Here is a 17,791-nt window from a genome sequence, read left to right as displayed (position 1 = left end):
GTCAGAGAGGATCACCAGGCCTTTCTTCCTCCAGTGCACCACTGGATAGACTCACATGACCACCCTCTCAGTTCTCAGCGAAGCACGTTTGCAGTTCGCACAGAACATGTGAGGGACCCCGTCAGTATCGTGAGTGGATGAGTGGTCCTGGTCAGTGCGTACTTGCTACCTGAATGCTACTGGGTTCTTACTGCCTAGAGGGAGAAGCCCCATGTCCACTTGAGTCGTGGCTGAATTTAATGTTGTTCTCCCAAAGCAAACTCACAGGAGACCCCCTGCGTGACTTTGTTTTTCCTTCCCCTTCAGATGGTGGAAGACGGGCAGTCGGGTGACCTGGAGATGAAGGCGGATGAAGTTTTCCACTGCCCAGTGTGTTTCAAGGAGTTTGTGTGCAAGTATGGGTTGGAGACCCACATGGAGACCCATTCGGATAACCCCCTGAGGTAGGAGCAGGCCTGCCGCTTCGGGGCCCTGTGTGATTTGTTCTTAATGTCTGTTTCTCTGAACAGGCTTTAGAGCTATCTAGACCATCTGTGGTGGCATTCAACCATGGCGACTCAGAGCAGGCCTGGGCTCCGTGGACTTCTCTAGTAGCAGATTTTTCGGAAGGAGGTTGCCTTTCCTCTTTTCCAAGGCATCTCTGGGTGAACGTGAATCTTGGTCTTTTCTGTTCGCAGCCAAACGCAGGGATCATTTGCACCGATCAAGGACTCAGACCGTGGGGCTCTGTGGGTCACTGCATGCTAGAATTCTCGCCTTCCATGCAGGGGACCTGGGCTCACCCAGTGCATCTTTTGTGCGGCTGTCACCCACGCATCAGGGGAAGCAGTGTGCTGACGTGACACTAATCCATTCCCACAGAGGTTCCCCTCTAAGAAAAGGAGCCAACGCCGCCTGGTTGATGGTGGTTCGCTTACTCTGCAGCTGATCCTGGGGGTGGTACGGGACTCGGCAGTGATTTCGTGTCATGTCTGGGGTTGATGACTTGATGCCAGCCCACAGCCCCAACAACGGGCCTTACCAAAAGAAGTAGTCTTGTGTGCGCTGAACAGTCACATGAGTGAGGCATCAGGGGGCTGTGAACAGTCATGTGAGTGAGGTATCAGTGGCTGTGGCAGTGGACAGGTCAAAACTGCGTGCTAACACGCCTGGTACACTGCTGGCACACCTTACGTGCTCCTAAGAGGTTCCACCAAGCTTGCCTGAGAGCACAGAAACCTAAGGACACACAGTGGGATGGGAGAGAGTCCTGCTTCGGTGTGTGACCCACAGGCAGAAGCAAGGCCCCGGGCGTCGGCGCAGCCCTGGTGGATGGACGGCGGGCTGCTGTCGCAGCTTCCCTTTTCCATCTGGCTGTGGCGAGCACAACTTTACCAGGTGGAAGACACGTGCTATTTTCCAGGTGAATTTCCGGGAGACCCTTTCTTATTTTTCTGCTTTATCCTATAACATCATGATCAAAACAAAAAACCCTGTGTTTTCAGAACAGATGGGCTTAGGACATTCACTGAGGGAATGGCTGCTTGTTAAAATGTCACTGCCGTGGTTTCTATGTTTTCGGAGAGGTACAAAAAGCGTGCCGGTGCCTTGGCTGCAGTTGAGAGACTTCCAAGTAGTGAACCCTGCGAGTCACAGCTCCGGACTCATCAGAGCAGAAGTGGGTGTGGATGCGTAGCCGTAGCTCTGCATTTCGACAGGCAGCTGCGGCGTGCATGACTCGGGGCATCTGCTGCTCCGGTTACTGCTCTTTGGACCCGATCTCCTTTCTGAGGACACACATTTCATTGTGTCTTAGACACGAGAAGGTCTGAGCAAACCAACGACTTTTGTTGGAAGGTGAGGAGAGCCTAATTGTACAGTAACTTAAAACCACGTCCAAGTGCTATGAAATGCCTTTATCTAAGTCCCTGTCACAGGACATCGTACCATGTGAAGCAGCGTGCATGGACGCCAGGTTGCTAGTCTCACCTCCGTTCATGTGTTCCCTTGACCAGGTTTATCTGGGCCTCAGGTTCCTCTTTCGCCCAATTCTCTTTCGGGTCTTAAATTATGTGATTCTGAAACCCGCTTGCTCAGAAAAAGCACTTAGATCTTCTTGTTTCTAAGACTCAGGAACTGGATCCCACAGTTTCCTCAGTATCTGTGACATCCCACAAGTGAGCTAGCAGTGAGTGGGTAGTGGATACTGAACTAATTCTCTAGGCAGAGAACCTGAGCAGACAGAGCTAACGCATCCAGATGAGCCTCACATGGGGGGTCATGGGCTGAGGCAGGAACTGCTCGTGGGACCCCCGGTTCCCTGCCAAACCGCCCCCTCCCCCAAATGGTTTTCTCTATCCACCATGCCATTCACTCGATCCTGTATTTTGTGATCAGATGTTATCGTGGGAATTAGCCATAAGCCACTTGGAAAGAATCCTGGGGCTCTGGGCATCTGGAGCCTGCAGAGTGTAGTGTGTCTCAGTGGTGGAAATGTGTCCTTCCTCAATGCTGACTTGAAGAAGGGCATGCTTTCTCCTGGGCAATCTTGACCAGAGCCCTGCTCCTGGGAAAGGCAGATGGATGCCTTAAGTGGCCGGCTACTAGCTGAAAGATGGGCAGTTTGAGCCCATCCAGAGGCTTCTCAAGAAGCACCTGGCCATGTACTTCTGGAGAATGTGTGATACCACACAGACCCACTGTGGTGCCCCCTGGAGCCCCATGGCTACCATTGGGCCGGTGCTTCCTGGCGCATTGCGGTCGGTCGCTGTTTGCTCCTCCATCCACATGCGTCCTCCTGGGTTTTATAATGCCACCAGTGGGCAGTAGGGTTGTGGTGTTGAACCTCAAGCTCTGCCTGTGCTGTTAACTGGGCGGAGCATTGTTTGACCTCTTCAAGAGCAAAACCCTTTGTTTGGCCAGAGTTCAGTGGAGAAGTTTCATTAGTTTCTCTGTCTCTGCAATTAGACCTCTCTGGGCCAGCCTTTCAGGAACCCTGCTGGCACAGTGGGGTAAGCATTGGGCTGCTAATCCCAAGGCAGTCAGTTCAAACCCACCAGCTACTCTGTAGGAGTAAGATGGGGGCTGTCTGCTCCTACGACGCTTTGCAGTTTCAGAAACCCAAAGGAGCAGTTCTGCATGATCCCGTAGGGTCTTGAGGAGTCAAAATCTACTTCATGGCAACGAGCTCAGTTGGTTTGGGGGACACATGCTCTCAAAGGCACATGCTGCAGTTGTGTGCTCTGCCTCGAGTCAAAGCCCCAGCTGCTCTGTGGGAGTGCCTCTGGAAGGCTTGTGTCTGTCTATAGGGTCACACTGAATTTGGGCAGCCTTTCATTCTCGACCTCCCAGGGTGCCCCCAGTGACTGGCGGGGCCCCGCATAGAAGTTGGTAGCCACCCAAAGTGGATGAGAGGATGTCCCCCCGCCCTGCTCTAATAACTGTTGCTGGTTGGGGTGGAGCTTAAGTCTGGAAACCAAAAACAGTTGATTACAGACATAGCCAATTCCTCTTTCCCCCTAAGTGCCCTGCTACTCCACATAATACCCTGCTATAAGAGGGTGCCTTTGGGGCAGGCGGGATCCAGGAGGGCCGACCCAGCCAGTGAACTGTGACAGGAGTTGGTAGGGGAGAGAGACTGCTAACCCAGACCTAAAATAAGCACCAACTCCATTTTCAAGCCCCAAAGGCAACAGAACCACAGAAGGATGATAGTAGCTCAGACAGCATGTTTATAATGTAGAACAGCTGTTGCTGTGTGTGTCTTTGTCTGTGTGTCCATCCATCCGTCTGCTCTGCCTCCTGCACCACCCACGGCTGGCAAGGAGCCCATTATGCCTCCATAAGAGTGCTGGGAATCTACACTCGTCAAAATGGCTCAGCTCCTTCGCCTCTACTTCCCCTGAGTTTCAAATGAGTGTCCATGTAGAACATCACAGGCAGTCCTGGCTCTGGGTGTTGGCTGTGGCTGGTGCCCTACTGCAATCAGCAGTCCCTGCAGGAGAGCAAAGAGAAGGCAACAAGGAGCGAGGAAGGGGCTTGCTGAGAGCTGGCACTTGGAATCCAAGGCTAACAGTGTTTGGGAGTAAGTAAATGGAAAGAGGACAACCTGTGTGTGAGGATGCTGTGTGGTGTTGTCTATCTCGCTCAGTTATTAGAACAGAGTGACAAGTTGTAGCTTCTGTGAATACAGGGAGCTGGGAGGAAAGTCTAAGACAGTGTTGCCCGACGGGAAGCGGATGTGAGCCACACGTGTGCTCTTTGAAAAGTAAAAGAAACGGAACTTTCATAGTACTTAATTGATAGAACCAGTATAACCCCACATAGAATCTCAGCACATCGATATGAGCATCTCTAATAGAATATTTTACATCACTCTACTGAGTCTGAATCTCGTGTGTGTGTGTGTGTGTGTGTGTGTGTGTGTGTGTGTGTGATAGAGAGAGAGAGAGAGAGAGAGAGAGAGAGAGAGAGAGAGAGAGAGAGAGAGAGAGAGAGAGAGAGCGAGCATCTCAGGCTGAGCCAGCCACACTCCTTGGGCACTGTAGGCACAAGGTGAAGGCCAAGGACAAGCCTGCTTGCTCACGAGAGCACAACTGTAAAGCTGGGGGTGCCTGGTCTCCCTGTAGCTGGACAGGCGGCTGCTTGCAGGGTGGGGGTGACATTTGGCAAGAATAAAGATCAATTTCACAAAATTATAATCAATATGGTATTTTAATTTTAGATGGGTTCCTAATCAAAGGAGATCAGGGGCAGATATTTCAGTGAAGATGCAGTCAGCAATCATTGAGTGTATGTCAGGCACTGTATCCAACTTGAGAACAATTGCCTTGGGGACAGGAGCTAGTCAGAGAAAAGGCCACTGGGTGGTTATCTAGGTGGGGCTGGATAGTGGTGGCTGGAATTCACTCAGGGTGGGAGAGTCTGCATGTGATTGGGGTATAGTGTTCTTGTGGCAGTTTGCCTCAGATGATGTGGCACTTCCTGGGATTTGCATGTGAGAACCCCAGGAGGAGCTAAGGTCTAGCATCATGGTGGAATGTGCCAATCTCCTTGGCCTCCTCAGGATTCTCCAGTGTTCTGAGGGAAGTTCAGTGTCCTTTGCTGCAATACTGCCCCTCTCCTCTCCACCCCAACACACACACACACACACACACACCCCACTTGCAGAGACACTAGGACAGATTAATGGGGCCCACATACGTTATTAACTGTCATCCTAAAAGTTGAACACCTGTATAAGAACCCCAGCCAGTTTCCTGTATTTCAGAGTCCTAGGGGTTATGGTTGGAAAGGGGGGGGGGGGCCTTGAGGGCACTGCCACACTCCTCCAGTAAGGGCTAGCAGCCACGAAGCCAGCCCACCTTTTCTCCCACATTTCCGCCCACCTTGGGGTGATTGAACCAACGTCCTAGCAGGTTGTGGGGCTCTGCAGCCTGGGTGGTTCCTGCGCTCCCAGGAGGGGAGGCGCCACCCACTGGGCATCGGGGGCTGTCTGGGTGCCCTCCTGCTTCCCCCAAGCAACTGGGAGAGATTAGTGCAGCTGTTTGATGTCCGTTCTCGGGCCTGGGATGGGGGAGGGAGAGGGGGCTGGGGGAGGGGAGGAATGTCTGGGCCGCTTGGGGCTTCCTGCAAGAGAAGCTGTTCGCTCGCATTCACCCTCCTGGCTGTGAGAAACAGCGAAGGGAAAAGGAAACCTGCAGGTCCCTTTAAAAAAAGAAAGAAAGAAAGCCCCTAGGAGGTGGACGAAATGAAGTGCTTCCAGGAAGTGGCCAGACAGCGCCTGCTCTTCGGGAGCCTCCCCGTGGCCATATAGGAACTCTCAGTGGAGCCGCCATCCCGTCCAGGCATTAGGCGCGAAGCCGTGTGGGGAGCGAGGTGTCTGCAAATCACTGTCCTCAGGATGGCTTGGCCTTGAGCCCACTGGCACCCTCCCAGCCCTGGCACCTGTGAGGCCGGGGGCAAATTGAGGCTCAGTTTCCTTATCTGCTGGGTGGATTTTAGGATGAAGAATTCCTTGGGTGGGGGCTGAGGAGCGCCCTGCCCGTGTGTAGCGGTTCCTGGTTGGGATGCTAAGTGCAAGGTCAGCAATCAGAACCCACTAGCCAGCCTGTGGGCTAACGATGAGGCTCTGCGCTCCGTAAAGACTTCCAGCTGCAGAAACCCCAGAGAGGAATCCGGTTCCACTCCCTGAGCTGGAATCAACTCGATGGCAGCGGGGAGTGCCATCTGAGGTTGACCTTGGAATCGAGGGTTGACCTTGGAATCTGCCCAGTGATGTCTCAGAGGAGAGGCCTCAGGAAAGAAAGGTCACAGCCAGGGTTCTACTCTGACAGGCACTGGGCTGGTTACCAGAGTCCAGCTGAGCTTTTTATGTTTTGATTTGGTTTAGAAAATCACCCACGGACCACAATCAGCTCAAAATGAACGATTCCTTCTGGTACTGTGATTTTGAAGTGTGTCTGCTTTTAAGATTTCAATGTTTCAGACCTTCATCGTTCTCAGTTTGTGCCACTGTTGTAGCGTCCCAGTCCAAGGAAATGAAGATGGGGTCCAATTCCAACGTCTCCCCCAGGAGCTATCTGCTTCACAGGCGACATAAAAGCAATTTGTCCTTGCCTCTTTGTTATTTTAAAGAGGTGCTATTGTCTAGTTCTGCTTTTATAAGATTGGGAAATTGAGTAGGTACTTCAATTCCATGTGAGGTCGGCATGCCAAATTTTGAAATCAAACCACATCGAGAGGCAGATGTTGAGAAGCTTTGGTATCTTTAAATAAATAGCACCCGCACAATATTTTCTATACAGACATCATTAAGGGGACCCCGGAGTGTCTAAAGAAATTAGTTTCCTGGAGTTTGAAATTTGCCAATTCACCCAGTAGTCTTTCAGAATGCTACTCAGTAATAGTAAGCATCCTTTTGCCAGTCTGGGTGGTGGGAGTGGAGTCATGTCTGTTTTAACTGCCAAGGCAGTAGGCTTGGAAGAATTAACGTAAAACTTTAGAAGTTTCCTGAGCTCTTCACTTATTTTGACTATTCTTATTGTCCTTTTGTTCAGGAGAGTTCAGCTCTGTAGAAGAGTGAGATATTTATTAGTGCAGCAAGTAACCGGGAGAAGCTAATCCCAAAATTGTTGAGCCGCTGTGTTTTTTAAAACACACACAAGGAAAGCCCTTCTCTGCAGCCCTGTGTCACATTTCTGGACAGGACTTGGTGATCCTGCACCACAGGCATGAGTCGTTGGGGCTGTGCATGCACTTTACCTGTACATGCTCCCTTACATTTTAGGTCCCTCTGGAAGGTCTTTGGGGCAGACTGCTCCAGTTAAGTGGTTCAGGCTCCCTGTTTCAGGGCTGATGACTTTAAAGGCAATGGTTACTCCTCATTAGTAATTGTTAGTCCTCCTGCGGGGAACACTGGGAGCACAGTGATTAAGTGCTCAGCTGCCAACCTTGTGGACCCAAAGTAGGGCAGAGGGGTTGGTTCCCCAAAAGAAAAATGAAGTGCTCTACCCAAAAGGGGTGGTGTGTGTGTGTGTGTGTGTGCGTGTGCGTGTGCAAACAGATTCCTGCCATAGATTGGTGTTACACACATAAATATCATTTAGCAATAGTTGGAGGATGTCTGGAAGCACTGCATTAACTCTTGCGAACCCCAAGGTCGATGGTCTGAACCTACCAACCTGCCAGCTTTCCACCAGAGGAAGATGGGCCTGTTACGAGTCAAAACTGACTCCATGGAAGGGGGTTGTTTGAGAGTCATACTGTGAACCCCACAAACTACTGTCTCTACTTAAACCAAAGATTAAAAGGCACCACTAGGTGTTGGAAGTGGACTGGTACTGATGGTGGCACCGTATGTGCCACGATAGGAAGAACTGTGTTCAGTAACTGCGACCTTTCAGGATCAATGGATTGCCTGGCCTTTCCCAGGCTTCTCTGGGTGGATTCTAAAGGCACATAACCCTCGGTGCCACCAGGCTGCTTTTTTCACTCACCTTCTGCACACAGAGTGCCCACGCTGACAGATTCACTGCACCACATTTCTACCCCGGCCCAGAATTGCTCTACTTTCTTTAAAAAAAGAGAAAAGCAGTCATTGAAGGATGTTGTGCTGTGTCACATGACCAGGGACATGTATTGTCAGAAGAACTGGTACTACTAATGTGCTACCTGTCGGTTTTCAATTGTCTGTGACTTCTTTTTTTCAGCCGTGTTTTGTTGTAAAGGCTCCTTTTTGATGTAGGTTTGCGTATGAAAGAAAACACTGTTGAGTTGTGTTTCAAAGTCCATGGAGAATTGAAAGACAGAGGGTAAAGTGGGTTGGGGTGGGGGTGCTTCAAAAATCTCATCTAGAGCTTTCCGTGATCTTTTCCATTTCTTCACAAGTTTTTGAAGTCGTGTCCCCACCCCCACTCCCGTCACTGGTAGTTGTCAAGTCTGCTCTCCGTGCACAGCAGAGCAACATGTCGGCCTGGCCCTGCTCCTGCACCTCCATGGTTGGTATGCTCGCAGCCACGGTGTACCCAGGTGCCCGCCTCCCAATCCGGGGGCTCATCTGTCAGCGCTGTGTTGGACAGTCTTTCGTTGTGATGGCTTGTGTTCATTGGCTAGTTTGGTAAGTAGATCGCCAGGCCTTTATTCCTGGTCTTAACTTAGCATGAAAGTTCTGCTGAATCTTGGCCGCCGCAGGCAACCCTGCTGGTACTTGGAATCTTGGTGGCCTAACGTCCAGCAGCAAAGCAACATGCAAGTTATGACAGTGCGACGAACAGAGGCTGTTTCTTTCCAGAGCTCGGGTCTGCAGGTGACTTTGGAGCAGAGTGTGGTTCCAGCTGGCTGTGAAGGTTGGACATTTCCTCTGACCAATTAGCATAGTGTTCTTTTTAGCGCCGACAAGTCACAGCTGTGCTGTGGGCTAATAGGATTTTGGTTTTGTGCATGGTTTCAGTTGTGTTTGCTGAAGGGATGGGAGTATAGATTAAAAATCCATGGTTACCGTGCCGATGGTCTCCCTCCCCCGCGCCACTAGCACGTGCAGACCACTGGTGCACACATGCATTGATGTTCTCCAAGGGTCCCAGTGCCGCCTCCACACTGGTGGCCACACTTGAAAATCAGCTCACTCACTGCATGCTACTGGGAAGCAGTTCCCTCCCTTTGTTGCTTGCACTCCCTGGGACCCCCACCCTGCCTGCCTATCTGTGTTTCGCACCTAGCCAGCAGCACCCCTTCAACGGCTTTACAAGTGGCGCGGAGAGAGGAGATAAAGTGCGGGCAGCTGCTCCCCCTCTGGTGTTAACTACAGATCCAGACCCACCACCACTGGTGCCCCCGTCCCTGGCCTCAAAAGCCATCATGACAGGCCAGCCTGTGGGACCCAGGACCCCACTGTTCAGGAGCTGAGATGGAATGTTTGGATGGGAGTGATAAAATCTGCTCCTGGCCTGCTAGGTTATCATTGCCTATAAAACTCATTTGCAAGACGGGAGCCTCTTTGCCGGCAAGGTAGACTTCTGAGGGTCGACTGCCACCAGGGGTAGAAACGCTGAGAATTCGGCTGGAGGTGACTTGGAGTTAGGAGCAAAGTCCCCGGTGGCATGGGCTGAAAGTACAGTTAGCTGCTGACAGAAAGGCTGGAGGCAGGAGTCTACCCAGGGCACCTCAGAAGAAAGGCCTGGTGATCTGCTTGAGAAAAACCAGCCACTGAAGACCCTGTGAGCACTATTCTCTTCTGAGCCAGCTTGCGTTTTCGTGAGTTGGTGTCAGCCCCGCAGCAAGGGGTTTGCTAGCTGAGCACCCTGTTGTGCCCAGAAGTTGGGGTGTGCTGGGTGTGCATCCTTACTGTTCATGCTTGTGCCTCACATGCATCTCACAACTTCTCAGCCTGCCCCGTGGAGTTCTTGCCACTCAAGAGGTTTATCTGAGAGTAATCGAGTTCCACAAAAGATCAGGCTCTTAGCTCCCTAAAATCCCACAGGCGCACTTAATATCCAAATCCAATTATCCTGACTGATAGTTAAGTTGGTTTCCAATTGGAAAAGTTACCTTCAACTTCCAACTTCAAAGCCGTGTCCGTTGCCAGAAGGGCAGCTGCCCAGATTGGTAACAGTTCCTGCAGGCGCATTATAAAATCCCCATCAGAATGACTTAGCCTTGCGACTCTCCCTCACCAGAGACTCCCAGTGCAGCTTTAGTCTCTTTGAAGACCTGCCCAGCTCAGGCAAAGGCCAGCGAGTCGCCAGTGAGACACCTGCGGCCAAGAGAAGCCTGAGAGAGAGGCCTGCAGCCTCCTTCCCACATTACAATGACCCCATTGTCCTTGAGAGGCCATCTGAAAACAAGGTTGCAGCCAGCCAGCCTCCCTCCCTCCCTCCCTCCCTCCCGCGGGCTTGCTGAGCGTGAGTGCCTCTGGGCTCTGCACCCTGGCCTTATTTCAGTCTGTCAGGTGCTGCGTGTGAGAGCAAGAGGAGGCTGTGTCTCCCTTCCCTTCCCTTCCCATCACTGCCCTCACTGCTTTCAGAGGAGCTGTTTCTCCTTCAGCAGCTGAGGGGCGCACAGCGGGTTCATGCTGGGCTGCTGCTGCCTGCTGAGTTTCAAACCCACCACTTGCTCTGCTGGAGAAAGGTGAGACTGTCACCGCATACAGATGTGCAGTCTTGGAAACCTGTCAACAGCTCCACTCTGCCCTGCAGGGTCGCTCTGAGACAGAATGGAGCCAACGACAATAGGGGGGTTTATTTGTCGGACAGCCGACCAAAACCCACTGCTATCAAGTCGATTCTGACTCACAACGTCCATATTGAACAGAATAGGACTGGCATCTTAGGGTTTCTGAGGCTGTAAATCTCCCCAGGAGCAGGCATCTTTTTCAAACCCCGTGGAGTGGCTAATAGAGTCAAACTGATGACCCTGGGCTTAGCGTACCCCACTAGGGCTCCCCGACCACCACCCTTGAGTCAACTCCGATTCCTAGTGAGACAAAGCCGACCCGCTCCTATGGCTTCCCAAGTTTGTAACTGTACATGACTAGAAAACCTCATCGTTCTCCCAAGGAGCTGTTGGTAGTTTTGAACTACTGGCCTTATAGTTAGCAGACCACTGGGTAGCCACTATGCCACCAGGGTTCCTCGACCACTACCAGGTACTGTCAGATCAACTCTCAAGTCAACCTTATGTGTGTCCTTGGAGAGCTGTGCTCTCTGTAGGCTTTTCCATGGATGTGCCATTTCACATGCATAGCGCCAGACCTTCCTTCTGAGTCCCTTCTGGGTGGACTCAAGCTGCCAGTCTTTTGGTTAGTCAAGCCCATTCACTGTTTGCACGGCTCAGAGAGTCTGCTATCTTTCCAGAGGTGAGGCAGGAGCACCCTCGTTGAGAGAGCGGATCTAGAGCTTTCTCAGACATGATCCGGAGGCTCTGGAGCTTGGGTGCAGGTGGCAGTTGTATGCACTTCCCTTCAGGAGCTCTTGCTTCAGATGAACAGGAAGCAGGCGGGCGTGTCGAGCATGGGGGAGCCTGGGAGGACCCGCATTCCTCTCTTTCAGTCTCCAGATTCAGCAGGCCTAGTTAAGATGATTATTTTTGTTCCCAAGTTTCAGATTGAAGTTCAATGAAAAGAAAACAGAATTTCTTTCTGAAATTAAAATTTAACTTTTACTGCGTTTTCATGTACTTTGATCAAATAGGCCAGCAAGTGGGATTTTCCTGATGATGGTTTTTTTCCCCTAGCAAGATAAAATCATGGTGATAGTAGGAATAGCACCTTACAGTTTTCAGTGTCACTTGAAGTCCCCATATTCCAGATGAGAGAGAAAGCCGCCTTAGAGGATTCCAAAATGCTTACAGTGTGGGCAGCTGCTTTTAGGGAAGGTCTCCCAGGCTGACGGTGTAAGATGTGCGTCGATTCTAAATCCGCTTATGCAATCCTGGCAAAAATTCATTTTCCACGGTGCCTAGTTGTGTGCCTCACTTGGTGTGCACTTTCTGTATGTACCAGTTCCTAGGCGTATCCTCTGTCTGACCTGATTTTAACAAGTCTACAGTAGGACCCAGGAAGCTGCCATGTTCGCAAAGTCACTAAAGGACCCTGATCTTTGGCTTGTTGGGAAGCAGTGGCCAATGAGGTAGGGGTGTGGTCCTTCTACATAGCGGGCCACGGAAGTGCTAGTGCCAAGCTGAACCCGAGCAGAGCCCCACTCACTGCCCATGCGTCTGGCTCCTGAGCCCACACCCCTCTCACTGCTCCACAAGTACCTTCTCCCATGGACGTGGTGCAGCTGGCAGTCAGGACCACATTTTCTCTCCTACAGGACACGCTGACCCTGAACACACTTGGCTGCTAACTGAAAGGTTGGGAGTTCAAGTTCAACCAGAGAGGGAACAAATCAGCCATTGAAAGTCCTGTGAGCACCGTGCACGGTTCTTCTCTGACACATAGGGATCACCCTGAGTCGGATTGATGCGAGGCTACCAGTCTGTGGCTCTGAGTGAAATGGTTCTAGATGCCCGAAGTAGGAGGGGTTTGGAGGAAGAACAAGAGGTGGGAAAGGGAGGTAGACACACAATGGTTGGTGACGACGATCCAGGGCCACTACACATGCATGTCTACAGTCAAGGTACAGTGAATTCTAACTGTGCGCCTTAATAGGCTCTCCATTCCCTGGCCAACACTGCCCGTTGGTGTCCTCACCGGGAAGAGGCCCAGGCAGCCGGCTGTGTGCTGGGGTAGTCGTGTCACGACAGAACTTTCGTATTGCCCTTTATTTTAAAAAATATCTTTAATATTTAGTTTTGTCGGCTTTATATTTGAAACCCTTATGTCGGATCGCCACACTTAAATCTATGTATGGATACATAAACACTTAGCAGCTATAATAAGCAATTAAAACGCGCTGCCATTAAGTCAATGCCCACTCATGGGGACTCTATAGGACAGATGAAAACTGTCCTTCTGGATTCCCAAGCCTGTAAATCTGTTTATAGTCACATATTTCTCCCGAGGAGCAGCTGACAAGCTCGAACCAAGTGACTTTGTAGTCAGCAGCCCAACACTTAACCCACTGGGCCACCAGCCCCTCCTTTATATCGGGGGGAGGGCTGAGGGGGTGACAACCCTCCCTTGCTATCAAATGGCTTCTCACTCGTCCAGGTCCTCTGTATTAGAGAGAACTGCCCCATCAGTGTCTCGACTCTAACCTTTACTGAAGTAGAGCGCCAGGACTTTTCCTGGCAAACACTGCCCAAGGAGTCTTACAAACCAGGGTTGGGGTGGAATCCCAAGGAGGACCTTCAGAAAGTTCATGGAGTAATTTCATTATCTTTTAAGTCCATTTTTCCATGAACATTTTGCAGCCTCCTCATAATATACACATAAACATTTGCATGTGTATACACAGATGAATCGTTGTCAGAGTAAATGCACACATTTCTCTGTTAATAAACAAAAATGTATACACGGGTAAACTGACATTTTTTTTCAATCTGATAAAGAATTGCCCGTGTCATGTCAAAAGTTAAGCACTGTTTCTCAGCCCTCCCTCCCCTTCATGCTGGTTCCATGTCTTCTTAACCAGAGTTGGCATTTTTTGCTTCTCAGCCTGTAAGTCAGAGGTGCTCCAGTCAGGGTTTGCGCTAATTTCATTACATTTTATGTAAGCCACTGAAATGTTCCTTGTTTTTTCAAAGAGTGGTGTCTGTGGAAACAAAGTTTGGAAAGACTTGTTTACAGCCTAGGGTGGACAGAATATTTATGGTAGGCCAGACACCGAGCAGTGACGAGAATGCTCATAAAAACCTGGGCTTGGCCTTCGCTCAGTCTGCAGTCTGCCTCCTTGCTCCACTGCAACCCGACAACAGAGGCGATCGATGGTGGTCGAGAATGATTTACGTAGAAAAGACCTCACAGAGCTTCAGCTGGTGGAACCGGGCTCCCTTGCCTCTGCATGAAACTGGCAAGTGACTGTATATTTTTAAGCCGAATAAAAACGTTTCAGGTGTCTGTGGATTATTGTTGGATGAGTCCTACCTTTAATGGCCCAAATATTAGAACAATTGTGAGTTGGCTCAGGACCGGGCAGTGTTTCGTTCCATCGTGCATGGACTTGGAACAACCTTGAACGGGCGAGTTCCCAGCTTATCTGCAAAGTCTGTGCCCAGCTGTCCACGCAGGGACGGTTGCAACAAGAACATGGGCTCAGGGTAATATGACGCCCACCATCACATAGGTCTTAAAGAAGCTGCTGCTTCTTACTTCTTTAGCGTGACCGAATGTTAGGTTCCCCGTGCTCAGAGTAATACTCACAGTAGTGAAAATTAATGTAGTGGATTCTAACTCCCAAGGGTCCTGAAGCACTCTGTAAATACTTCCCCGAGTCCGTAGTCGGTCCTAAGTGTAGTCAGTGCTGTAGTGATTGTTACCTCAGGGACAGAGAGTGACTGTTGGCTTCAGTTGGAAAGTGCCTGAAAGACCAACTCGGAGGCAGGCCGCCTCTTCCCATATCCACATTGTCCCTCTTCCCTTCATTCCCACCTTCATTTCCTCCTTCCTTCTCCCCGAGCCTCACTGGGGTGTTGACGGGAGGGCTTGTCAGAGATGAGGGCCAGGAGGGAAGGATTTCAGTACTTGGGTACCGTGTTGTTAGCTGCCATCTAGCGCGGCCCCAACTCCCGGATCATTTCTCTCCAGCCTGTTCAGCATCGTAATTGCATGTAAGCCCCGACTGACCAATGGGCAGTGGCTGTACAAGGTCCTCGCACGCGGAAGGTGAGCTTTCTGTCACTGAAGTCCCCTTAGGGAGAGCTCCAGACGATGGAACCATCCCTGACCCAAAACTTATCACAGTTGGGAAGCTGTGCAGGATTCCCTACAAGGAGTTTTTGCCTTTGGAATAGCTTGTGGGAACTGGGATTCTAAATTTAATTGGACGATGACAGGAATTTTGATGGGGAGGTGATGGCAGTGGAGATAGGCAGTTGACGCACAGCAGGACAGCTGCTCCGCCATGGCCCCATCCAGTGCGATAAAGCACGCCATGTGAGTATTCTTGGCACTTGCTGCGTTCAGCACTTGATGAAAACGAGCTCAGAAACTTCCTGGGTGATGTCTTTCTCGGTTTCGAGACAATTCCAAAGCAAAAAAGGTTTCCGGCACATACCCCAAAAAAGGCTTTGTCCCTTCTGTGCCTCCAGTTCGGTGTCTATAAAGCTGTAGCGCTAGCACCCACTGTAAAGGGCCAGTGGGAGTCCAGTGTGCCTGAATGTGTAGTTACTGGGATGGCCAGCCCTCAGTGAACATGCAATCATGGCTCTTGGGTCCAAGTAGATCCAGCAGAGCACTCTGCAATGATGACAGGTATCTGCACTGCCTGGTACAATGTGGGGCCCTTGAATCCAGCTTTGTGTAACTAAGGAATCTTGTGAGTCGGTGCTGACTCGGAGCACTCCCATGTACAACAGGACGAACACGACGCAGTCCTGCACCATCCTCACAGTTCTCATGTGACAGCCACTGTGTCAGTCCATCGTGTTAAGCGTATACCTCTTTTCCACTGCCCCATCTACTTTCCCAAGCTTGCCTCTAGAGAGTAACCTGGCTGTACTTCTTCCAGACAGTCGGTTTGCTCTTTTGGCAGTCAGGCCATGGTACTTTCAATATTGTTCTCCAGCACCACAGTTCAAATGCTGTGGCTTTTATTCAGTCTTCCTTATTCAGTGCCCACATTTCCCATGCAGACGAGGCAATTGAAAATGGCATGGCTGGCTCATCTCCTCCCCGCAGCCCTTCTGTAAGAGGATGCCCAGCTGCCTACAGATGGGCTGGAGGTCTCCACTCCGCACTCCTCCTCATTCACAGTGATAGGATTTTTTTGTTCTTTGATGCCTGTCAGGGTGCGGTATAGCACCAATGAAATACACAACTTTCCTCTAGTTCTTTAATGCCCCCCCCCTCCACTGTCATGATCCTAATTCTGTCTTACAAATCCAGCAAGACCAGAGGATGTACACTGGTACAGTTAAGAGCTGGAAACACACGGAGTCCAGGACAGATAAACCCCTCAGGACCAATAATGAGAGTAATGATACCAGGGAAAAGTCGGGGGGGAGGAAAGGGTAACCGATCACAAGGATCTACATATAACCCCCTTCCTGGGGGACAGGCAACAGAAGAGTGGGTGAAGGGAGACATCGGGCAGTGTAAGGCATGAAAAAATCTTTTAAAAATCACATTGGGGCTCGTACAACTCTTATCTCAATCCACATATACATTCACTGTGTCAAGCACATCTGTACACTTGCTGCCATCAACCTCAAAACATCCACACCCCGCTTGAACCCTTGGAAAAAAATAATACTTTATAAATTATCCAGGGTGAGTGAGGGAAGGAGGAGGGGGGATGAGGAGCTGATACCAAGGGCTCAAGTAGAAAGAAAATGTTTTGAAAATGATGATGGCAATAAATGTACAAATGTGCTTGACACCTTGGATGGCTAGATCGATTGTGATAAGAGTTGTACGAGTCCCCAGTACAATGACTAAAAAAGAAGGAAAGAAGATGCCATGGCTTGGGCCAGGCTCACCTTAGTCCTGAAAGTAATATCCTTGCTCTTCAACACTCTAAAGAGGTCTTGTGCAGCAGATTTACCTACTGCAATACGTCTTTGATCTCTTCACTGCTGCTCCCGTGAGCACTGATTGTAGATCTAAACAAGACAGAATCCTTGGCAACTTTGACCTTTTATCCATTTATCATGATTAGTCCAGATGCAAGGACTTTGGTCGTCTGTGTGAGCTGTACTCCTTCCATTGAAGGTTGCAATCCGTGATCTTCCATCAGTAATTCCTCCTCACAGCAGCGAGCAAGGTTGTCACCTGCAGATCACAGATTGTTAATACGCTTTCCTCCAGCCCTAATATGGGCTGCTTCATCGAATCCAGCTTCTCTGACGATTTGCTCAGCACACCGCTCAAATAAGCATGGTGAGACGACACCACCCTGGTGCACGCCTTTCCTGATTGTAAACCAGGCAGTCTTCCCTCATTCTGTTTGCACAGCTGCCTGCTGATCTGTGTACGGGTTTCGCATGAGCACAATAGAGTCTTCTGGAATTCTGCAGGAGCACAGTAAAGTGTTCTGGAATACCCCTTCTTCTCAAGGGCATCCATGGTTTGTTGGGATCCAACTGAGGAATCTAGGCTCAACTAAATAGCTCCCCGTGGCTAACGACTGCACTGTTCAGTTCAGGTTCACATGACTACATAGTTTTAAAATACGGCTCTTGGAGTTCCTGGGTGGTTCAGGTGGTTAATGCTCTTGACTGCTAACAGAAAGGTTTGCCATTTGAGTACATCCAGGGCCCACTGGGAAGAATGGCCTGGCAATCAGCTTCCCAGGGCAGTCCTTGAAAACTGTATGGCGCACAGTTCCACTGTGGTACACACGAGGTCCCCACGCGTCCGAATAAACGCATCATCCATTTCTCAGTACCAGCCTGGAAGAAGACACTGTGAGAGCCTTATAAACGGTGCGTGTCGCGCATCCGAGTGAGAACATTTCAGGTTATCTGAAGTGAAGCTTTGGTGTTAAGAGCCATCAAGATGATTCCAGCTCATAAGCGATCCTTTGTGCAAAAGGTACGCTGGTCCTCGCAATACTCCCTGAGTTATTACCTCATTGTGAGTCTTCCTCGTCCTTGCTGCTCCTGTCCTTTACCAGTCAGGGTGTCCTTCTCCGGGGACGAGTCCAAAGTGCATGACCCAAAGTCTCACCAACCCTCTCCCGAGGAGCCTTCCAGCTCTGCCTTCTAGGATGAA

At 50.4% G+C, this 17,791-nt stretch overlaps 1 protein-coding gene across 5 annotated transcripts in view; it reads left to right on the top strand.

The window, feature by feature from the left end:
* The window catches only part of RREB1 (ras responsive element binding protein 1), a 156,958-nt gene that overhangs the window by 112,739 nt on the left and 26,428 nt on the right, over positions 1-17,791 (top strand). For all 5 annotated transcript variants that reach the window (XM_075555244.1, XM_075555246.1, XM_075555241.1 and 2 more), the window contains exon 8: positions 307-443. In XM_075555244.1, the coding sequence (XP_075411359.1) occupies positions 307-443 (137 nt within the window). The remainder of the gene's footprint in view (positions 1-306; positions 444-17,791) is intronic.

This window comes from Tenrec ecaudatus, chromosome 7 (assembly GCF_050624435.1).
Source record: "Tenrec ecaudatus isolate mTenEca1 chromosome 7, mTenEca1.hap1, whole genome shotgun sequence".
Lineage (NCBI taxonomy): Eukaryota > Metazoa > Chordata > Mammalia > Afrosoricida > Tenrecidae > Tenrec > Tenrec ecaudatus.
This window is presented reverse-complemented; position numbering and strand designations above follow the sequence as displayed.